Below are 24,580 nucleotides of genomic sequence, written 5' to 3'. Positions count from 1 at the left end.
CGGAGGCCCCTGGAGTACCGGCGGAAAGTGGACGCAGCGACGTGCTGTTCTGGCACATGCTCCCATACCTGACCTGACCTGACTTGTAATAACCACTCCCACCAGGAATGGCACGATACAATCCACATTTACATGCAGAATTTGTGTCACCATTTAAGCAGAAACAAACTGGGCTATGGATGTTTCAATCACCAAAATTATTCACGGGTACACCCCGAGTACAACCACAAAGTTTCACCTCATTCCGTCCAGTGGTTTACGAGTCCATACAAGACAAACAGACAGAGATGGCTGGCTTGCTTGTAGAGATGAGGATGATAATGATTATTATGATGCTGCTGAACACAAAACAGCACCATGGGTGATTTCATTTTTACTCACATGTGATTCTATCATGTGTTATTTACATTTTATGCCCAATTTTCACTTTGTTTCCATTAGTGTGTGTGTGTGTGTGTGTGTGTGTGTGTGTGTGTGTGTGTGTGTGTGTGTGTGTGTGTGTGTGTGTGTGTGTGTGTGTGTGTGTGTGTGTGTGTGTGTGTGTGTGTGTGTGTGTGTGGATCGCTGAGCCCCACGTATTTATGGTTTACAAAATGTGACCTACTTTGGCATTCGCGGTCCTGTACTTCATGTATTCACAGTTTTTTCATGGAAGAAAAAAAAATGCCATGAGCTGCACACCGAACTCCTAAAACATATCTTTCATGAGCCACGTTACAAACAAGCTGTATGTACATACTGTGGTGTACTAGTACGGAAAAACACTTTCCGTGAGCCGCGCTATAACCAAGCTGCATGTACATACTGTATTGTGCGAGTACACAAAGACAGGTCTTCCACGAGCTGGGCACATAACAGTTCTCAAACATAGTTTCCACCAGGCACGTTGTAACCGAGCTGCACGGCTTGTTCCACCATTCCGCTATTGACACTTCACCACATCTGTTATGAGTTGCTGAAGATGTTTCCCTCCCACGAGTTACACAATTCAAATGTTTCACCACATTTTACACCTGCTGAATGAAATGTTAGCATGATGCTTACATAATCAAAATGCTTCACCACATCTACCCCCAAGCCTCAGCTGAGTACACCTGGAAAAACGTTCCATCCGCCAACATCCCCCACAAACAATCACCCTTCGTGCAGCTACCCACAATTCCTGCAACATGTATGCAGCATGTCCTGGGTCTCAATCATTCTTCTCATCCCACTGCCTTGACCGGTGTTTTGCCTCTTGTTCCACTCATTGATCAAACATGGCTCCTAAGTGCAAGACCAATGCCAGAGATGTGTCGACTTCCAAGAGGCAGAATGAAGTAATGAACCTGAGCCACAAAGTGGATCTGCTAGATCGGCTGTCAAGAGGATAGAGTGTGGCTTTTGTGGGCAGACACTATGGAGTAACCAAATCCACCGTTCGCAACATACGGAAGATCGAGAAAGCGATCAAAGAAAGTGTTGCGGCGAGCGCCATGCCGAGCAACATAGTGGTCACCCATGTCCAGAATGCTTTGACGACATGAAGCCTGAGGAGTTGGATGCTCTTATCGCTTCACATGTGAACAGCTTACCGAGGATTAGTTGGAAGCCATTACGAAGGTGTCCAAGGAGGAGTACATGGGCAGTGATGAGGAGGAAGAGGTGTCAAGATCCAAACGTACGGTCAAGTTCCTGAGAGATCCTGTAGGACATGTGGTCAGTTACCAAGAGGCTGTTAGATGCTGACCTGATCATGGAGCGTGACCTCAAGTTCATGAGGGGGTTGCATGACGTGATGCTCCCATTCATGGAGCTATATCGAAACCTGTGGCAATCTGCCAGGCTGCTGTCAATCATGGGGTTCTTTCACCCTGGTCAATCCACCTGAGGAGCACCAACACCCTCACCTGCCTATCTTGCATCCCCTTCAGTGAGTGAATAATCAGGATCCTCATTGTTGTTGTTTCTCTTTACTTTTACGGTATGGTTTGTTAATTACTTTCAATAAAATGTAATTACATTCCTTCAATAAACATTAAAATCACACCACCTGGTGTTTTTTTTTTTTTTGTAAGATTTTTTAAATAAACTTGTAATCATGTGCGTTTGCAGTTGAAAATATTTAAAGTTTTAAAAGTTTACCCAGGGAACCTATCCCCATTTTTCCACTGAAACAATGCGTGACATTCACGGCTTTGCCATTCGCCGATTCGTCATTCATGGCATTTTTCATGAATCAGGAAACACCAGGAACCTATCCCCCTTTTTCCATTGAAACAATGCCCCGCTATTCGTGGATTTGCTATTCCTAGCATTTTTTGGGGACGTATCTGCCACGAATAGCGGGGTCCGACAGTACAGGGTGATTCAAAATGAATTGAACACTTTCAGGGATTTTTTGCTCAGTGACTGGGTTATCTAAGAACATGTAGTATGCACCAAATTGTAGAGTTACCCTTACATTTTTCAATTTTCTTCGCGATTTTGGCGCTTGAAAGTTGAAAGAAAGGCGCTTGGAATTAGACAACAGGATTGACATGGCCATGTGACACGAGGGGCACATATTGAGCATTTGCAAGATTATAGAAATAACTGTGAAAGTTCCTTTACAAATTGGTTTTGACTACATGTTCATACATAACCTGGTTACCGAGTAATAAAATATGTTTTTTAGCCTGCTCAACAATGCCTTCACTTTGGAACAGGCCGCAATAGTTTCTTAACGATAAAGGGTTTTTTTCACTTTCCTTATTCATATCATCGAATGCCTCATCATACCTATAAATCGCTGGATACATTGCAATGCTTACAAATGCTGAGAGACACCAGTGTTTGTGGCTTTATTTCATTTCCACGCATGTAATAACCTCTAGAATCTCTTAATCTCGGCCAAATTTCTAAATCTACACTCTGGAATTGAACTTATCAGCAGTTCCAACTGCAAAAAAAAGTGTTCATTTGTCCAATTCGGACATTGCTTAACATTCAGGGCATCTCCGGGTACATGGTGTTTATATGACTGATCGCCAATCGCTTGTCAAGCCAGCCATTCTTTATTCATCATTTTGTTGGAGTGCTTGCTTGAGTCCTTAAGCCACTTAGCGAGTGCAAAACAAGCTGTTTGGTTGTTCGTTTTCAAGCCATGGCGTTACATGACAAACCATTCACACTGTCACTGAATAGATCGATCCACTTGAACAAAGTTCTACTACATGTTGTGGATATAAAAACTAAATAAATGTACTCTGTGTGGATGTGGAGAACTGTCGCCTTTATAAACCTGGGTTTTATAACCATATTAGCAGTCTGTTAATCATGATTCAGAGATGTTGCTTGTTTTTATCCTTGGCTTACTTGACCTTTGGCCTGGGGGGATTGAAGCATGACATTCTTTCCCAATGAGGGGAGATTCACACTTGATTGATTCAAACTTCTGCTGTGTCGGCAGTTTTGGTTGAAAACCGCACCATGCTGAGTTTCATAAAAGGCTTCTGAATAGACCAAGCAGCCATTGCCTGGCGATTGTCTCAGACTGTCTCTCTGCACATGCATATAAATGATCTTGTGCATGTAACAAGGAGTGATTTCATATCTTCTCTGACATTGTTTGGCCACGCATTGCAGTGCAGTCCCTCGGGGGTGGCTTGCTCACTGAAAATGTGCAATTTCGTTTCTACGTTTCCCCATTTTCTACGATCTTCTTTCATAGGGCGGAGGAGCTCCTTGTAAGCCACTGCCATCTAAATCTAGTGCCTAACTGTGTTTGCGGACATTCCCCTGAAGTTGGGTTACCTTTTTAAGGAGGTTTGTGGCAGGATTTGCACTCCGGCCGCTGAAAAACACCTTCATTCCACAAAACGAACCACAAAAATAATCTGAAAACCCACTCCATGGGCGTACCTCTTGTGCAGCTGCCCTCCACAGGGTAGCTCACTGAATGACGGAATTGGGGCAAAGCCTTTGAGATCCCCACTCTTTGATGATAGGAGGAAAACCACGGGGTAACCTTCACAGGTCAGATTGTGGTAGTGTGTGTCGGGGTGGTGCTGAGGTGTCGTCCACCAGACGGCAGTCCCCTTGGGTTAACCTGAGGTGGTCCGTTTGGGGTGGGGGCCTGGAATGTCCCATCCATAAGAGAGGATGATCACCTGTCTCTGTTATCATCTGAGCTCAAGCGTTTGGACATCGGTATTGCAGCACTCTCTGAGGTTCGGAGACCGGATTACGGCAAGATCATGGATGGTGGTTACACCTACTATTGGTCTGGTCACTCTGATGGTTACCATGCCCAAGGAGTTGCTGAAGATTTGTCCAATAAGCTGATTCCAATGCTATTTGAGGTAACACCGGTCAATGAGCATATTATGAGATTAAGTATTCGTCACTCCTTGGGTGTCATTTCCCTGGTCTCTGTATATGCTCTGATTGAGGCGAGTGATCTCACCATGAAAGACACATTCTATGCCATGCTCGAGTCTATGGTTGATCAGTGCCCCATGCAAGATAATCTTCTTGTCTTGGGGGATTTTAGTGCATTGACTGGAACTAATAGGGATGGTTATGAGACATGTGTTGGTCCACATGGGTCTGGTCTGGAACTATGAACCAGAATAGCACTAAGTTCCTTGACTTTGCAAAAAGTCATAGACTTAGGGTGGCCGGTTCATGGTTCCATTGCCCACAAGCTCATCGCTGAACTTGGTATTCCAATGCTGGCGGTGTGGCAAAGGAGATTGACCATGTCCTCGTTGACGGTCGCTGGAGGATGATACAGAACTGCAGGGTCTACCGGAGTGCTCAGTTCCTCAATACCAACCATAGGCTTGTTATAGCAACTCCGAAGTTGCAGCTTAAATCCGGGAGAATGGTAACATACCAGCCGAGGCTGGATGTTGGCAAGCTCAAGGGTGAGAGGGTAGCTGAGGAGTTCGCAAACAGGCTGAGTGGAGATTTGGGGGGGGGGCTGGGTGCTTTGGGGTTTTTCAAGAGTCGTGGAGTGCCTTCAAGACCACCATCCTTGATCTTGCCGGTAGATGTCTTGGAACTCACCATGGGGCAAAGAAGAATTTTGTCTCTCAAGGGACACTGAATACCATTGAACAGAGTCACAGGGCCAGACTGAATGGCAGAGCTGAGCTGTTCAGAGAGCTGAGGCATAAAACTGCATGTGCTGAGGGTGGACGAGGAGGCCCACGTGTGAGAAATCTATGAGGGGGTAGAGCATCACCTGAGGTCAAGTTATTCTCATGCTGCTTACAGGGGAATTCACGCATTGCGTTCCTGCAAGCCTGTCCCTCTGTGTACTGCAGTTAGAGCGGAGGGTGGTGGGTTCTTGACAGTGGAGTCCGAAGTGAAGGGCCGCTAAGCCAGTTATTTGAGCGGCTGTACCAGCCTGATCCATCTGCTGTTGAGTTGGATGTCAGGGGAGTTGCTATCCCTATTTATGACCCTCCAATCAACTGTGATCCACCTTCATTTGTGGAAACACAGGCTGCGGTGAAGCGGTTGAAATAGGGCAAAGCTCATGTTGTTGCATGCAGTTCTGTGCTCTGCCTTGACCACAGGCATCATCCCAACTGACTGCAATAGGGGCCTTGTTGTCCCTCTCTGGAAAGGGAAGGGTAATCACCAGGACTGTAGCAACTACCGAGGGGTGACACTGCTCTCGGTGCCGGACAAGGTATTTGCTCGGATAATTGTCGATAGGGTTCACCACCATCTGCTTGAGCACCAGCGTCCAGAGCAGACAGGATTTACACCAAAAAGATCAACAATTGACCGTATCCTTGCTCTTTGGGTCCTCACCGAACGTAGACGAGTTTGAGCAGGGGCTGCTTGCAGCCTATGTTGATCGCGTTTGATTTAGTGAATCGGGATGCCCTTTGAAGGATTGTTGGTCTTCGTGGGTTGCCAACTAAACTGACCAATCTGATGTCTGAACTATATTGTGGAACGGACAATGCTGCGAGATGTGGTGATGCCAACTCTGATTTATTTCCAGTTGTTACTGGCGTTCGTCAAGGATGTGTCCTGGCCCCCACACTTTTCAGCATTTGTATGGACTGGATTATAGGGAGGATGTCAGAGAGATCACGTTGCGGTGCATTGTTTGGGTATGTCAAGAACTCTGACCTTGATTTCGCAGATGATGCTGTCATCTTTGCGGAGACTCTAGATATCCTTTTGGGGGCCCTCGTGGCACTGAATGAGGAGCCAGTGCTGCTGGGATTACGGGTTTCCTGGGTCAAAACTAAGATCCGGGCTTTCAATGATATCTTGGATGCTGCTATCTTGTCTACAGCTGTTTGTGGTGTGGATGTTGAGGTCACAAAGAGATTCACGTATCTTGGCAGTGACATTGGTGTCTCTGCTGGCTGTGAGCCAGTGGTCAATAGACGTCTGGGTCGGGCCTGGCGAGTCTTGGATTCACTTGATCATGGGGTGTGGCACTGCCGATTCCTGTGCAGGAGGACACAAGTCTGAGTCTTCACATCCTTGTTGCTTCCAGTCTTGCTCTAAGGATGTGAGACTTGGACTCTGACCAGAGATCTGAGATGGAGGCTTGATTCCTTTGGTACCAGATCTCTTCAGAGAATCCTTGACTATCGATGCTTGGACTTTGTATCCAATGAGCGGTTGTTGAGAGAGATTCAAATGAGATTTGTTACCTCCATATTCCGTGAGTGTCAGCTGCGGCTGTATGGACATGTGGCTTGTTTTCCTGACGCTGATCCTGCTCACCAGATTCTCTCAGCGAGGGAGTCTCATGAGTGGAGGAGGCCATGGACCGACCACGTGCCTCGTGGTTGCAGCAGGTTGATCAGGATCTCAAGTAGATGGGGATGGGCTAGGCATCTGCCTGGGGGATGGCCAGATGGAGGTTCCTGGAGTTCCGGCGGAAAGTGGATGCAGCGACACACTTCTCCGGCGCATGCTCCCATACCTGAACTGACCTTCTTTCATATACGACCCATCACTTTGACAGAGATAGATGCATATGAAACAAGAAAAAAGAGCAATCAGAGATTCCAGACCCTCGCCAGGCCTTCTTTTGAGGGTTGTATTTTTATCGGCTTTCGGGTAAATCCAATATGGCTGCCAAACCATGTGACATATGATATCGTGTGTGTGAACCTTTTGTTCCTCATGGACAGGCGGTCATACATGTAAAGTTTTGCATCGATTTATTCGGCCACTTTCGAGAAGATATTTTAAGATTTAAAAAAAACAAAAAACAATATGGCTACTGAATCACGTGACCAATGACGTCATTAATTTTTTTTTCCTGTGGAGCATTTTATCTCTCGATGACCCTCAAAAAATTTCATACTGTTCGGATGTGGCATTCTACACATGCAATTATGACGTAATAACGAGGGCACCTATGACATCACAGAAGAATCACACTTATTTCCCATGAGTCTTGCTTGCTATGTGCCAACTTTATATTTTTTCCTTGGTGCGGTTTCAAAGATACAGAGGTCCAAAGTTTTTCCGTTTTTCTAATATGGCTGCCACAACACGTGACCAATGATGTCATAATTATCATTCAAACATTCTACATGAGAAGTCACACCAATCATGAAAATTTCATCTCAACCTGATAAGCCGTTGCAGAGAAAAACACGAAAGTTCTGTGTGGCCAAACAACCACACAGACAGACAAACAGAGACAAACACATGGACCCAAATGCAATACCCTCTCCTCTGGAGAGCGTAAAAACGAAATGTTTTGTTTTTAAATGTTTCTTCAACCATTTCATTGGAGTGCTTGCTTGGAGCGCTCCTCAACCTGAGATCATGAGAACCTTCCATGGCGATACTGAGGAGTGGTTCTCCATGGGGATATCTCCGCAGTTAGGAAGCCAAGATAAGTTCGATGATTACAATGAGTAAAAATGTTTTCAGTTATTACAAAGAAATGGATCACCACATCAATGGCAGGAGAGCCGAGAGGTATGCACGCTCACTCGAAGCTGTCAAGCCTAGGTTGCAATCCTGACCCAGCGATAAACTGTCATCTCAGTGTTTCACAGGCAGGGTGATTCATCATTGTGTATGCTATCTCACAGATGGAGGTATGGGCAGCATAAGAGGAGATGACGCTCTTTTGTTTCTCATGGAAGGGCAGTTGCTTTCTCTACCCATACCCTCAACTTAAAGTGGGTGTCACATTTGCCGGAATATCCCCTTCGCCTCTCCCCCTACCCTTCCTCACTCTTCCCCTCTTCACTCTTCCCCACCTCTCTCTTCCCTCACCTCACTCCCTCTCCCCACACTCTCCCCCTCACCTCACTCCCCTCCCCTCACTCTCCCCAACACTCCTTCCCTCCCCTCTCCCACCTCTCTCCCTCTCTTTCCCACCCCTCTCTCCCACCCCTCTCCCCCCTTCCACTCCTCTCTCTCTTTCTTCCACCACTATCCATCTCTCTCCAACCCTTCGCCTGTCTCTCCCACCCTCATCTCTCTGTTAAGGGGGCTGTTACGGACTGATGGTTTAATTTTGAATTAAAAACGGCTTCACCAAAGCGTAGCATGTACTCATCAGATTTGGAACGAGCTGACCAGAGGGGTGCAAAGGTCACTGTATGTACGAGCATGCATGCAAGCAGGCAAACCTTTGCCAGGTGGATAGTGTGTTTTAAATGCTTCTGCCCAGTTATATATGGAACCTGGCAGTCAAAAAGAAAACATTCACATTGCCTCATGCCGCCTTCCCCTCCCCTCCCCTCATGCTGCCTTCTCCTCCCCTCCCCTCATGCTGCCTTCCCTTCTTTTCCCCTTATGCTGTGCTATCTTCCACTCATGCTGCCTTTGCTTCCCATTACATTGCTTTCTCTCCCCCTCCCCTCAGGCTTACCTCCTCCCAAGCCCCCTCCCCTCTCCACCCCACCCATGGACATCTATGCGTGGTCTCTGTGTGCCTTATTAATGCGCTGTTTCAACATACCCCATTTCGTTCAAACCTGCAGCAACCCCCCTTCCCTTCTCCACAAGTCCCACTATCAAATGCAAGTCAATAACCCATCTTCCTATTTCCCCCTCAAGTCTTCCTACCAAATATTCCCGTCAGAGAAGCGACGGGTTGTATTTGCTGGGATATAAATATATATCGCAAGGACAGACACTCCCAAAGCTTTTTGTCTTGCACTTGTAGAGGAGTTGATTGACAAGCTCAGGGGACACTTAGACAAACAATTAGTCAGGTTCCTTGTGTAATTTCGTTGGAATTTTTTGGAGAGTAGCAAACCTATAGATTTTTGAGAAGTTTAAAATCGATTTAAATAAAAAAATGATGTTTCACGTTTTTTTCAACTTTTGGAAAGGTCGTTTTGGGGTGAAAAACGCTTTTTTTGAATTCCAATTTAAAAAAATCTGAAACAATACAAAATAACCAACTGATGATGGATTACTGTTAAATGGTTAACAATGGATTTCTAAGATAATAAAATGTTGCATTTTGACTGTCAGTTGCTCTGGAAACAGCATTTTTGGAGTGGAATTGCCATTTTTTAATATACATTTTTAAATATTATATTTTCCATCGGATGGCCGAAATAATTGTTAAATATAGTGACCATGACTAACTTACACATAAGTATTATGACTTTCAAGTATTGGAACAGTTGGTTGCCATGGAAACGGCCATCTGTGCAATGAAACATTGGTGTGTCTGTTGTTCAATATCAGAAGGTTTCGGCACCTTCAGCAGTAGAACGTTTGATTTTAAGTTTTTGTAGTTTGATGTATTGTAAGTGTGATCTTGTAGGGAACAGAGGTGATGCCACGTCGTGACGCTCATTGCTATGTCTGTCTGCAACCGTCTGCTCCAAGTCATCATCAATGAGAACTTGTTTGAGAAACTTCAGGAATGGGAGGCCAGCCGCTCAAAGAATGCCATGTTCAAGGCCATGATGAACTATCTCCACAGAGTAGAGGCAATTCTGCATTTTGTTGCAGCATCTCGGAATGCCGACTTAAACTTTCATCTTCAAGCCGGTGAAGAACTCAGCAAGATATTTTTTGCCATGGACAGAATCTAGTACAAGCGGCTCTGGCCAAGGTACATATCTGACATGTATGCGCTTAAGACCAGCCATCCAGAGACCTGGAGGGAGCTCGAAGCAGGCAATATTTCGGTCACCGAGAATACTATCCCATTTGTATCGATCGGAGCAGACCACGCTGTTGAACATCTGAACAGGTTGCTGAAGGTTCACTCTGGTCTGATTGGCATATCAAATAATGCAAATGCCAGACAGCGATTCTTCTTGGCTGCACCTGAACTGTCACGCCTGTCTTGCGAGTTTAAGGGACAGTTTGGTCTGAAGGAAAGTGAGATCACTGAGCACCATGGTCTGTCTCCAAGTGTCGTCAAGCGTGAACACAATGCAATTGACCGAATCAAGGCTGCCATATTTAGTCATGAAAATCCATTTGAAGTTGAGGGTAACCAGCTCTTCAATGTGGTCACCTACACTTATGTGCCAGAAGAATTTGTACCACAGATACTGAACATTGATGAAACGGAACAGAATCTTTATGAAGATTTTGTTGCTAAACGGATCAATGGTGATGTCAGCCTGTGGGCACCAGTGAAGAAGGAGAAGAACAGAATGTACTTGTCTGGCAATACAACACTTGCAATCAAGATCAGGGACAAGACAGTAGATCTAAAAGAAACCAAGGATTTGTATGGTAGACTGATGGTACTCTCCAGATCCAGCAGGGACGTCGACCAGAAGGATGCAATTGGCAACTTTGAATTCACTGTGACACCGAGGGCCCTGTTTGCACCAAACGGTAGCTTACTGTCATGCACCGACAAGTCGAAGCTAATCCACAACTTGGAGAAGTTTGCCAACAAGGAACCATCTTTACCAGAAGATGAGCTCGATGCCACACACGTGGAACCAGCACCCGCTGATGCTATAATTGATGGCAGTACAAGCACGAAGGTCGCAGTCATGGATGGAATGGTAGTTGTCCAGAAAATGACCAAGAAACCAGCAATGGTCGTGACAGTGAAGGACCTCAGTGAATGTTTCAATGATAGAGTGATGAGTTTGACCAGAGGCTTCAACCATGCAATTCTTGTTTTTGATACATACAAGCAAGATTCCCTCAAGAGCACAACCAGAGACAAACGACGTCAAGGAAAGGCACCAGTCCAATATCAGGTCAAGGATGATACCAGTATCAAACACATCACGATGAGTCTATTTCTGTCCCATGATCAAACCAAGGCTGATCTGACGGTGTACTTGGCAGAGAAAACTCTAGAATACAACCGCGATTCAACAAAGGTGGTAGTCGTTTCGGCATCTGGGCGGACGTCGAGCAACAGTGGTCTCCAATTTGAGGCGAATAACCATGAGGAGGCCGATACGTTGATGACCAGCAAGCAATAGCTGCATCACAGCAACACATGGGAGATATTGAGCTGACGATATTCTCACCTGATACGGATGTTCTGGTTCTTGCCATAGCAAACTATTATCTTCTGCCAAGACACACATCAATCTCAATGGCATCGAGCATTGTCAAAATCGAGCCAATCTGGAAGGCCCGAGGTGAGGAGAGAGCCCAGGCATTGCCAGCCTTCCACGCATTCACAGGTTTTGTTTTTTTTTGTATACCTTGGTCGAGGCTCGTATGAGAGCTAACACACAACTCACAGCAAGGAGGCATGAGACAAGAGGGGTGGGAGTGGAAGGGACAAAACAGTGGGGAACAGACACATTAGGTGAACTGTGGAAGGGAGAGGAATGGGGATGGGACGGGGAACATGGCGAAGAGAAGATGGACATTACAGGGACTTTCAGGAAGGAAAGCAGGGGAATTGAAGGAAGTGGGCTTGGGTGGATTATTGGGGGTAGAAAAGATCAAGGATTTGGATGGGGGAAGATAAGAGGTGGTGGTGAACAGCTATTTTGAAAGCCTGGAGGGAAGAATGGGAAAGAATAGAGTGAGGAAGTTTATTCCAAAGGCGGGAAAAAAGAGGAATGAAAGAGTGAAGATGAGCAGTGATTCGTGATTTTGGTAGTTGTACCAGAAGGGGGTTGTTGGCGGACCTTGAGCGCCCTGTGGAAATGTGGTGGGGACAAATCGCAGAGAGAGCAGGGGGGGGCATGGCTGGAGAGGAGTCGGTAGAAGACAGAAAGACCACCGAACAACCTGCGGTGATTGAGTGAGAGGCCCAAAGACTCAGCTTCATTGTGGGAGATGCCGATGATCTTAAATGCCCTGGTTTCGACAGCGTGAAGCCGAGAAAGGTGGGAGGCAGGAGCACCAGCCCAGAGGGGAGAGCAGTACTCCATCAGGCTACGGACAAAAGCTTTGTAAGTGGTCAGGAGCTCAAGAGGGCCGAGGAAGGACTTTGCACGACGGAGGATTCCCAGTCGGCGACTGGCTTTTGAGGTGAGGTTGGAAATGTGACTTTCCCAGGAAAGGTCATGGCAGATAGTGAGACCCAGAAGCTTGAAAGAAAAGACTTCTTCCAGAGGATTGTTGAGAAAGTGGATGGGGGGGGGGGGTTCTAAACGGTCCTTTCGAAGAGACATAGTGAGAGTGTGAGATTTGTCTGGATTGAAAGACATGTTCAACGTGTTGGACCAGTTTGTGATTTTATCCAGATCTGCAGTGAGCAAAGAAGCTGCTGCTTGCTGGTCTGAGGGATGACAGATGGTACGGCAGATGTGGAGTCATCGGCAAAGAGAAATAGAGGATTTTCCAGAGAGTCCGAGAGATCATTGATGAAAACCAGAAAAAGAACAGGGCCCAGAACATTACCTTGAGGAACTCCAGCCTGCACAGGAAGAGGGGATGAAAGAACTCCATTTAGGGCCACACGTTGACTGCGACAGGAGAGGAAGTCTGCGAGCCATGAGTGGAGATGGCCTTGAATACCATGGGAAGAGAGTTTGGTGAGTAGTGCAGGGTGCCAGACTGTGTCAAAAGCACGTGATATGTCCAGGGATACGGCTCGGATTTCCTGTCTGGCATTGAGGACCTTCAGCCATTGTTGGGAGAGCAGAAGCAGCCTATCCAGGGTAGAGTGACCTTGTCTGAAACCAAATTGATGATTGGAAATCAAGCCATTGGAGAAGAGCAAGGATTTCATGTCTGAAGCGATGATGGATTCCATAACCTTGCTGATGATTGGGAGAAGGCTGATTGGTCTGTAGTTACAGGGATCTGTTTTTGCACCTTTTTTATGCAGGGCAGTGATGTTAGCAGATTTCCAAGCAGATGGCAGATGATCTTGGGCAAATGAGAGGGTGAATAGAACAGAGAGAGAGTGAGCAAGAGCAGAAGAGCAGGCTTTGAGGACACGTGGGCTGATGCCGTCTGGACCGGTTGCAGAATCTGACTCGAGGTTTGAAAGCAAGCTCTCCACCTTGTTAGGAGAAAAGGACACAGAGTCCAGGGACAGCTGGGTGCGACTGGGTAAGGTGGGTCGAGAAAGTGATGGGTTTTGGACACAACATTTAGCTGCAAACACCGAGTTTAGGCATTCAGCTTTTTCACGTGCGGTATAAGCAGTGCAGCCATTTGAGGTAAGGGAGGGGATGGAGGGGGGAACATACACCAGAAACAGATTTGATTAAACGCCACCAGGATTTTGAGGAGGGAGAGAGGTTTGAGAGTTCAGACTTGAGATGAGAAAGATGTTGTTGTCTGGCTCTCCTGAGGGTAGATACACACTTGTTCCAAGCTTTGTGGAAAGAACTGAGATTGCCCTCAGTTGGGTTTGCTTTCCATGAGGCAAAGGCAAGTTCTTTCAGGACAACTGCCTCGCCACAAGCTTCAGTAAACCAAGGGCGAGAGGAAGGGTAGGACAACTGAACACGAGAGGGGATAAATCTGTGCATGAGGGAGAGCAAGTTTCTTTGAAAGAATTCCCAGGATGAGTTGATGTTTGAGAAAGTAGTGATAGGAGACCAGTCTGTAAGTTTGATGGCTGCTCGGAGACCCTGCCAGTCGGCTTGAGTGAAATGCCAGACTCGACGGCGGTGAGGTGGTTCTCTGATAACAGCCAGAGAGATGTCCACTTTAACAAGGACGTGGTCAGAAGAACCAATTTGAGCAAAGGAAGACCACAGATATTGTCAGGGAAATTTGTCAAAATCAGATCCAGAAGAGATGGAGTACCATTGGTTGAGATCCGGGTCGGGAAGTTGACCGATTGAGTCAGTCCCAATGAGTCACAGAAAGCTTTTGCTGAGGTGCCATGGCAGGTGAGAGAAGTACCCACACCTAGCCAACTGGCGTAATGACAATTGAAGTCACCACATAAGAGGAAGAGAGAGTTTGGATGAGAAGATAGAAGATGGTCCATGTTTTCGGATGGTGAGGTGTAGATGGAGTCATCACTGTTCGGTGCATGGTACAGTACACATATAAACATGAGGTGGGAGTGGAGGGGAAGCCGAAGCCAGAGGTATTCCTGGGGGTGTGGGGGAGTGAGAGCAGTGCATGGAGAGTGAGGAATAGAGTCTTTGATGAAGAGAGCAACACCTCCACCAGGACGAGGCTCAGGTCTGTCATACCGTAAGAGGGAGTAACCGGGGAGAGATACTTGGGAGTCAGACACGTCTTGGGAGAGGAAGGTTTCTGTTAGGCAGATAATGTCTGGTTTGTCAGTGGCAACCTGTATGGAAAGATCTGAAAGGTTTGAGCGAAGGCCCCGGATATTTGAGGTCCACACTTTTAATGAAGAGGTAGGGGAGGAGGCTTTGGGTGCAGGAGGTGGAGGGGGAGGGGGAGGGTAGGACAAGGGACGAGGAGGGGGGAGGTAAGGAGGGTTGTTGAAAGAGTGTGGGGTATTGCAGAATACCGAGGGGAGGGGGCCGAATGAGGAGGAGAAAAGGCTCTGTGGTGGTGGGGGAGAGGGGGGACAAGAGACAAGGAAGAAGGCAGTTGAGGATTTGAGGAGGAGGAGTGAAGAGATGTAGGTGAGAGCACAGTGGAGGGAGTCAGCTTGGTGGATGAGAGGGGGGGGCAACTTTGAGAAGGATGAGTGAGGGGGATGAAAGGTGGGAGAAAGGTGAGGGGGGAATTTTTGAGAGAGGTGAGAGGGAGGCTTGGAGGGAGAAGAGTGGGATGGTTGCTTTGAGAGTGAGAGTGAGGGGTGAGGGGGTGAGTTGGCACTGAAGTTGGAAAAAAAGAATGGTTGATGGAAAGCGAGCATCCATGGCAAACTGTGGTTTTTAAAAGTTTTAGGTCAGAGATGCGATTTAACACAATTCTTGATGGATGCAATGAAGGCGAATTCAGAGCATGGAGAGAAGAAGCGCTGTAATAGTTGGATTTTTTAGGCAAGGAATGAAGGAGAGGTCGAAATGAGAGCAGTCTGTTAAAATAGCAGAAGAGTAGTGCATTGTGAAACAGTGAAGAGTACCACATGTGTGAGAGAGGAAGATGAAGCATTATAAGATCGTTTTTGTTGTTAATATTAATGTTTGAGAGAGTTCAACAGATTAGGTTATGGAAGTGTAGAAAAAAAATCGAGGAAGAAGACAAGGAGGAAGTTAAGAGGAAGAAGAAGAAGCAGAATCGGGAGAAGGTGAGCGTGTTGTTGTTGTTGTTGGGTATATATTTATTTTATTTTATTTATTTATTTTTTTGAGATAAGAAAGAGATTGGACAGAGATTAGTATGAGCCTGGTGTTGGCGCAGTGGTTCGGGCAGCGGCTTGGGATCCAAAAGGTCCTGAGTTCAAGCCCTGTTGGGCCACTGAATTAATACACCAGGGGGTTGACTCAGCCTGTCATCCTTCCGAGGTCGGCGAAATGAGTCCCAGTGTACTGGGCCGGTGTATACCCGGGTTAAAATAGGTGTACCATATCCCTGTGTCGTAAGAGGCGACCAGGGTTGCGTCATGAAGGGCATCCGGTGTAAAACATGTGCCAAATCACTATGCGGATCATACGGTGATCTGCTGTGGCGACCCCTTACGGGAGCAGCCGTAAGAAGAAGAAGAAGAAGAAAGATATTAGTTGGGAGAATGGGGGATGTTTGGAAAGTGGGGAGGATGAAAATTGAAGGTAATGGGGAGAAAAAACAAACAACAACAAAAAAAAACGATCGAACACCGAGTGGAACCGGTAGGCCTCAAGCCTAGGCCAAGGCCTTGGCCTCAAACACCAGGTAAGAACGTCGACAAAAATACTCACAAAATAGCACGATTTTTGAAACAAAACCGAACTAGGAACACACAGTAACATGTAGGTGAGAAAATTAAACAGTTAAAACGGGACAAATAACAACCGGAAACTTAACTTTGAGAACGTCAGCAGGGAACCCCGAAGGAGACCTCTCGTCGCTCCAAAACCAAAACCGGAAGTCCAAAATCCAGAAGGTGCCGATAATACTGGGCGGTTCGCTCGACATGGAAAGGCAAAGTGGTTCCAGTGCTACTTGAAGGCCGATGACGACATGGTCGATGCCTTTGCTATGCTCTGTAAGGATGCTGAACTGTCAGAGGACCGATACACAACTTTAGCAAGATTTGTCTGTTCAGGTTATTGTCCAAGTGGTGTCAATATTTCCAGCATCCCTGAACTTCGGTGGCATCTCTTCTGTGAGAACATGGCTGAGAATGACAAGTTACCACCAACTGTCAGTGCTCTGAGGCAGCACATCATGCGGGTACATATCCAGGCATACGTTTGGGGTCAAGCAACAATTTCTCAGCAAACATTTCTTGATCCATTCAAGAATGGCTTCCACAAGGACACGAGTGGTCAACTCAAACCGACAACAGACATTCTCCCTGCACCAAAGGCAATTATCGAGATGATAAGGTGCCAGTGCAAGACAGAATGTTCATCACAGAGATGTTTCTGCAGGCCCAAGAACTTAACATGCACTGATCTTTGCATGTGCAGCACTTCGTGTGAGAATGACGAGGACTCAAACATTGAACGGCATGACCACGATGGTGATGATGATGATGGCAATGATGAGTGACATTAGAGACAGTGATGCCAATTGGCTACAAACTCATATTTGACATTAAGTACATTTCACTGATCACCATATTCATGCGTTACTTGTTTCTAGATTTGAAAGCAATAGATTAAATAAACGGTAATTTGACAAAATGATAGCAGTTTCCATGGCAACCATTGCTCAAAATACAGATATGTATTCTACATTAAGAACTGTCCTCTCGTTAACAATTATGCATCATCAGTTGCTTGCTTGCGATGAATTTTGAATTTTCAGAGCTGAAATTAAAAAAAACGGGTTTTTACCCCAAAACGACCTATTTGACCACATTATATGCATTGAAAAAATGTGAAACATGGATTTTCTGTTTTCTTATTACTTAAGCTTTCCAAAAATGTTGGGGTTAGCTACTTTCCAAAAAATTCCAACGAACGTCAAATTATGGACACAAGGAACCTGATTAAATGGGTGTTAGGAGGAATGAGGGGCAGGAAAAGACACACGGGGTAGACAAGGTGGATACAGAAGGGAAAAACTGGAAATTTGGAAGGAGGAGGGCCTGGAATGTGGTGGTGGAGGGGGTGGGGGTGGGTGTTGTCGTGAGGATAGAAAAGATCATGGTTTTGGATTTGGGATGATCTGAGATTGTGGTGAACAGCTCTCTTGAAGACCTGGAGGGAAGAATGGGATTGAAGAGAATGTGGAAGTTGGTTGCACAGGCGAGAAAAAAATAGGAATGAATGAGTGGAAGTGAGCAGTGATCCCAGATTTAGGTAGTTTCGCCAAAAGGGGTTGATGGTGGACCATGTGCATCCTGCAGAAACCTGGGGGGACTAAGCACAGAAAGAACAGAGGGTGCAAGACTAGAAAGGAGGCGTAAGAAGATAGAGAGACCACCGACTCATTTGTGACGGCAAAGTGATAGACCTATATACTCAGCCTCAACACAGCATATCCCAATGAACTTGAAGGACTTGGTTTCCACAGCATCAAGCCGAGAAAGGTGAGGAGGTCAACATTGAAATGTCATTTGCCAAAGAAAGATTATGGAAGATGGTGAGACCCAGGAGTTTTATTGATGAACCTTCCTCACAAGTATTGTTGAGATAGTACATTGGGGTGGGGGGGGGGGGAGTTTGTCAGACAGTCCTTTCAGAGAGAGATAGTGAGAGGGTGAGATTTGTTTGGATTGAAAAACATATTCCAAGTGTTTGACCAGCTTGTGATTTTGTCTGAAGAGAGCGAAGAGGATGAACCCTACGTGTCTGAAGGATGAGGGATGTCATGGCAGAAGGTGGAGTCATCAGAAAATAGATAAAGGGGATTTTCCAGAGAGTCAGAGACATCATTTTCCAGAGTCAGACATTGATGAAGATAAGGAATAGGACTGGCACCAGACCACTGCAATGGGGGCACTCCAACCTTGACAAGAAGAGGAGATGAAAGGATTCCATTGAGAGGCATACCTTGGCTACTGGAGTAGAGGAAGTCAATAACCTAAGAGTGGAGTTGGCTTTGGATTCCATATGCAGATAGTTTGGAGAGCAGGGCGGATACCAGACTGTGTCAAAAGCACGAGATATCTCCAGAGAGACGGTCCTAATCTCATGGATGACATTGAGGGCTTCCATCCATTCATGGGTGAGGAGAAGCGCAGCATGTCCAAGGTTTGTTGGACTGTTTGTTGGACTGAAAGAGACCTCATTGTTTTGCATCATTGTTAATTATATGCCAATTAACTGCAGCTGTGTTGTTTCAAATAAATTTGCTCATTTGTCACTTATTGTTTATTCTTAGTCTCCCACCAGTTTCAACAGATGGGACAATAGGTTTGCTCTCTGTCTATCTTTCAGTCCATCCATTCCACCTGTTTTTTTTTTCCGACTTTTTCCCATACTCCTGAACATATTCAACTGAAACTTGGTGCATGGCTTTATTATGATAAGGTTCAGAACAAGTTCGAGTTTCAGGGTATTTTGTCAATTTTTCAGAGTTGCGCCTTTTTTAAACTTAGAAAATATTACGTACATTATACATGGGTAGGTGTTCAGCAGCCTTGACTCCATATATCTATCTATATATATATATATATATATATATATATATATATATATATATATATATATATATATATATATCTCTCTCTCTCTCTCTCTCTCTCTCTCTCTCTCTCCCTCTCTCTCTCTCTCTCTCTCTCTCTCTCTCTCTCTCTCTCTCTCTCTCTCTCTCTCTCTCTCTCTCTCGAGTGCAGCTTATGGCTGCTGGTTGTATCATTGGTTGGGACGCGACTATGCCGCTGATGCAGTGTCCCCCTTACCAGTGCACTGGTACACCCCACTGCTTTACACCCATTGGTTGGACAGATGGCCTGATTTCACCTCAATAAAATCATGCACCACCATTGCATGAAGCAGAACAGATAGGCAGGCATCAGGCCTTCAGCCACGGTGTTAGTCCATGGCCCAGTACAATTGGAAGACATGAGGTATATAACCTTGATGAATTATAGCGTATACGCAGCTAAGGTGTTCACACGTTTTTGATTCACGTATGTACATCGGGTTATTTTGAATATGAAATAGGCAAAGCCTAGAAATGAATGAAACATGTTGGTTTTAAAATGTTCTTCTTCTTCATTTTGGTTCTGATATCGGCTCGAGCGTGCATTAAAGCAACCTCGGTTTTTTATCTCCGGTTTGTTATCCTCATTGTCTTTATTGGTTTCTCCTCTACAAACAGATATCAGAAAATGAAAACTGCTTTTCCTTTTATTTTGCCGAATATAGACCCAAACACTGTGGTTTATAGTGCTTCTTCTTCTTCATTCTGGTTCTGGTGTTGGCTAGAGTATGCATTGAATGCAAACTAATTTTTATCTCTAAAACATTCAATGGTACCAGTGGGGAATGTGTATTGCAAAGCATTTCTCACTCTTGTTAAAATTGTTTTTTTACCTTGTTCTCTTTTGTCACTTTGATAATTTTATGTAAAGTGCCATACATGAGAGATCTCCATGTGAAAAGCACGATAATCGCTATTTATAATCTCTTATATTTGTGATTATATTACAAGTAATAAAGGACATCAGGAGAAATCAGTACACATTTCACAAATACAAGCACATTCGTAGACCATCAAGAAATCAAGACAGTAAAGGATATTTGAATTTGGGTTCACACCATCATAAGTGAGATATTGAAATTCAAACACAAAGCTGTCAACCAAAAAATCAAGTGTGAGCAACAAACTATCTGAGAACTATGATTTGCTTTTCCTGATGAGTTCAATAAAACCCTTTCTGGTTTCACACAAATAGTAGGTAGACCCCTGCAGACCTTCCACTTTGGTGAAAACAGGCTCACTGAGCAATTATTGTGTAGTAGCATCGGCTGAGAACTAGAAATGACCATATGTACAAAATCATATACTAACAGCTTGGTCCCCACTGTATACAAGCAATACTTTCCATAAACAGAAGTAACCTTGGAAATAGTCTCAGAAGAGAAAAACAAATGCACCCATGTACCTAAATACTGTTATTGAATCTATCTGTCATTGTAATTTATCTGAACCTCTCTGTCATTTCACAAGCCTTGTTCACATGTACAAAAACTAAGTATAAATCAGAACCTCTGAGTGTGTGGGAACCCCGAAGTTTGGGCAATTTTCCACTGTAAAAACCTTCGATGATAACTCGCTGGAAGTCCAGTTCCATTGTATGGTTCAATGAGTACTCTTCACCATGCCTTGCAGCCAATGTGGAAACACCAACAGATTCGGGAATCACTTTTAGCTGTTCGAGAATACAACATAGTGTTAGAAATAAATAAATATAGTGAAAAACAAACACAATTTATTTTGCCAAAATATTGTACATATGTTTCTGTATTGGTTTGATGTAATGTTTGTTTTATTTGTTATTTACAGGCCTACATATTAATTTAATTCAAGGACAATAACAACACATTTTGATGGAAAAAGCAGTGAAAATAAAAACATGATAGAAGATTGTTAGTATAGTTATACATGTATGTTCAAATTCACTGAATGGTTGGTTATTAACATTCCAGCAGAATATAGATGGCATTGAAATACATTTGTTAAAAATCATACCAATATTATGAATGGCATATGTGAATCATTTTAAAGTAATATTATGTTGAGTATGCACTGCCCAACATGTGCACGAGGAATAATAAGGAATAACAAGGAGCTTTGGCACACGAAGAGGCCATTCTGCCCATCATGCCTGCACTGCACTTTTCCGATTCGCTCCTTAATGGGATGGACATGTTCCTCACAATTCTGAAGTCAAACTAACAGCTCTACAGTTCCCCAATTATTTTCTGGATTATTTATTAAATAACGGTGTTATATTTGCTACTCTCAAATCCTCTGTTACCTGTTCTGACACCAAAGACCTGTTAAATGGTATCCGCTAACACCACGCATATCTGCTCTGCCACATCCCTCAATACTCTTGGATGCATATTATCTGGTCCTGGAGCTTTATTATCCCTTAGTTTTCCGAGCCATTTCTCACTTCCTCTACTCCTACTTGGATCTCTTCTAAAAGCCCTTGCTCACCCCTGAGATAGATACTCTCAGCTATTTGAAGTTCCCCTGATTGTTTCTACGTAAATGTGGGCCAAGCAAAAAAAAAATTTTCAATAAGCCTGCCATCTCACCCTAATAATCCACCAATTCTCCTATGCTATTCCTCAATGAGCACACACTAATCTTTACCCCTTATATACTTAAGGAATGTCTTGCTGTTATGTTTAATATCCTTGGCTATGCCCTTTTCACATTCTCTTTTCACATGCCCATTCATTAACTTTACTCAATCTAAAGATCCCAAATCATTTCTCATACCCTCAACGTTTGCCCTCCTAAATTCCAACAGCTTTACACAACCATCCTGAACTTCACATCTCAATAATAGATTTGCACTTAATTACATTGTGGTCACTTGTCCCTAGATGTTCTCCCTCCTCCACCATATTGGGATCATTGTAACCATATTGGGAAAAGGAAAAACCACATTTGGAAAAGAGGTGTAACACTGCACTCATCCTCATGGGCTTTTGTCTTTTTGTTGTGACAAACTGGTTTAAAAACAATCTTTGGACAAGAGTTAGAAAATCTTCATCAACTCTGCTTTTCCCCTAATCCTGGAACCACTCTATCCTGGCAAATTTTCTAATCCCCCATAACACTACCATTCCCTTATCACATGCCCTTCTGAATTCTTCATGTACCCCTCTTTCCTGCTCTTCTGTCACACCAGGGGCTCCATAAAAGTATCATACGACTACTTTACTGTTCCTACAATATCCAATCTCTTTATGCACAGAATCCTCCACATTGATTCCCTCCTCAACATCATGCTTTTTTCTCAATAAAATACGGTCTTTCACTCACATTGCCGCACCTCTCCGTTTTTCTCTTTCCAATCAAACCTGACACCTATAAACCTTGTTGCCTTTAATTCAAATCATAAATGAAGTTAGATTGCTCACTTAACGACTCACTTACACAAACAATGTCATACCTCTCACTATTTATCCGAGTTTCCAGCTCTTCCATCTTTCCATTCAAGCTCTTGGTATTCGTGTAAAACACCCTCAGTATTTCCTTCCATTAAACCATCCCTGCTGCCCCGACCCTCCAACCACATCCTCAGCCTCTTGTCTAATGGTATCCTGAGGATATCCTGTTGGATTATTTACAAGACAGCTTGCTTACATTTTTGGACTTTAAAAATAATTGTTCATCCGCTGAATTCTCATACAGCTTCGCTGCACATTGTTCCTTTACTCATTGTTCAGTGGTGGTGTTTATGACATTTACTCATTATTTGAAGGCAAAAGGGACATGTTGTGTTGAAATAAAATGTATGTGGTTTTGTCAAGAGCGCTGCACTTGCCAGATTTATTCTGTCTCACATAAAACATATTTCTTACAACAAATAGGGGTAATGTTGGACAATGTATGCCCACCGAGAGACAACACAAAATTACATCTGTTGTAGCAACAAATTTGCAGCAACCATCTGTTGCAGCAACATTTTTTGTAATGTAGCTCAAAAACAAAGGAACATTAAATGTATTATATGTTAGCTTACCCAAGGGAATGAATTTGTGATCAACATTACTTCTTCAAACATGTTCTTTTTCAGTTCGTATTTCATAAATGCATTCAGGTGTTTCTTGTCCATAGACCATTTTATGTCACTGCTCGCTGCAACTGGACTGTAGTTCATCTACAATTATAAAGGAGAACATTCTTGATTTTGGACTTTGGAAACAAAACATTAATATGGAATATGTATACCTAAGAGGATGGAGCAGGTATCAGGCCACTCTGGTGAAGAGTAAAGAAAACAAAAAATAACACCTCAGGCTTTCGTAAGGGGCTCCAAAATGAAGCCCCCTCAATCCAACCACAAATTACTTCCCTGGTGGTCTTTACTGCTGCACCAATTAAAATTAGGTGGTTTAAGCAGACATGACAATGCCAGGCAGCCATAGGCAAAGATAATGAAGTTTTAGGTTGCATGTGTATGGGGATAATTTACAAATAAAAAAGGTTGTGTTAAGTCTGTAGAGGAAGATAATGAGGTCTTATCCAGAATATTGCATAAAGTTTTGGTCACCAAATCTGAGGAAGGACATAGCTGCCATAAAGAGGGTAGAAAGTAGAGCAACGAGTTTGATCCCGGGCCTGGCCAGACTAAGCTATGAGGAGTGGTTGAGAGACAGAACTTTTTATCTAAGAAAGACGATCGCGAGGGTATCTGACAGAGATATTTAAATGTGAACCCAAATGCTTAGACCAATTTGACGCTAATCAATCGCTTGAAACCCTACAAAATAGATGAGATGTGTCTTTTTACAATTTCTGAATTATAAAGTAGGTAAATTTGTGATTAAAAGTCGAAATCTTCTTGTTCTTCAAATTAGTCAGAACATTGCACACAGAAGGAGACCACCAGATCCGTACTGTGTACGGGTTACATCGCGGTACAATTTAACTCAAACAACGAATAATTTTCCATTTTCCAATAATATGCTGAGTCGATGCATCATTGGTGCTTGTATAGTAATACAAACTGAGATGGTTTCATGCTACACCAATGGCGAAACACCGTAAATTTGCCAGAAATTGGACAATGTTTGTCCGAAACACCCGAGTGTGGATCAGGCCTACAAAATGTTAGCTTTTGTGCTTGGAACATTTTACAGAGAACTGTTATGAAACAGAGATGGCTAGATCTTGTGGTTATCTGCCACGATTGAGAGAGGATGCCATCGCCATGATTAAAGCAGAAGAAACGGCCATTGCTCGAAACTGTAACACCAATCTCTACCCAGCTACCAGTAAATGTACACAGGTGATTTGAGGGTCGGTTATCAACACAACTTATCTATTATCAACACAACTTTCGACAAATCAAATGAACCACCATCTATTTCTAGTGGAGAGAAAGTATGCATCATCATCTATTCCTCCAAGAGGATTTGACCGAGGATGCTAAAACTTTCTGGGTACCCCATTCCCCATCAATCATCAGCCCCACAATACCGACCACCATCCCACACCCTCCCACATCCCCATCCACAATACCCAATCCACTGGG

The 24,580-nt window shown here is 44.3% G+C and overlaps 1 protein-coding gene across 2 annotated transcripts in view; it reads right to left on the bottom strand.

Annotated features, from left to right (window-relative positions):
• Positions 1-24,580, bottom strand: part of LOC147024109 (uncharacterized) — a 282,987-nt gene that overhangs the window by 46,001 nt on the left and 212,406 nt on the right. For both annotated transcript variants that reach the window (XR_015058872.1, XM_085883692.1), the window contains exons 34-35: positions 23,066-23,203; positions 20,569-20,731 (exon numbers count right to left, since the gene is read on the bottom strand). Coding sequence is in view for 1 of the 2 variants with exons in the window: in XM_085883692.1 (XP_085739818.1) it covers positions 20,569-20,731; positions 23,066-23,203 (301 nt within the window). In the remaining variant the exon portion in view is untranslated. The remainder of the gene's footprint in view (positions 1-20,568; positions 20,732-23,065; positions 23,204-24,580) is intronic.

This window comes from Eptatretus burgeri, chromosome 6, assembly GCF_056783735.1.
Source record: "Eptatretus burgeri isolate ZD-2024b chromosome 6, Ebu_testis_v1, whole genome shotgun sequence".
NCBI classification, from domain to species: Eukaryota; Metazoa; Chordata; class Myxini; order Myxiniformes; family Myxinidae; genus Eptatretus; species Eptatretus burgeri.
Note: the sequence above shows the minus strand (reverse complement) of the source record. Positions and strands in the feature narration are given on the sequence as shown.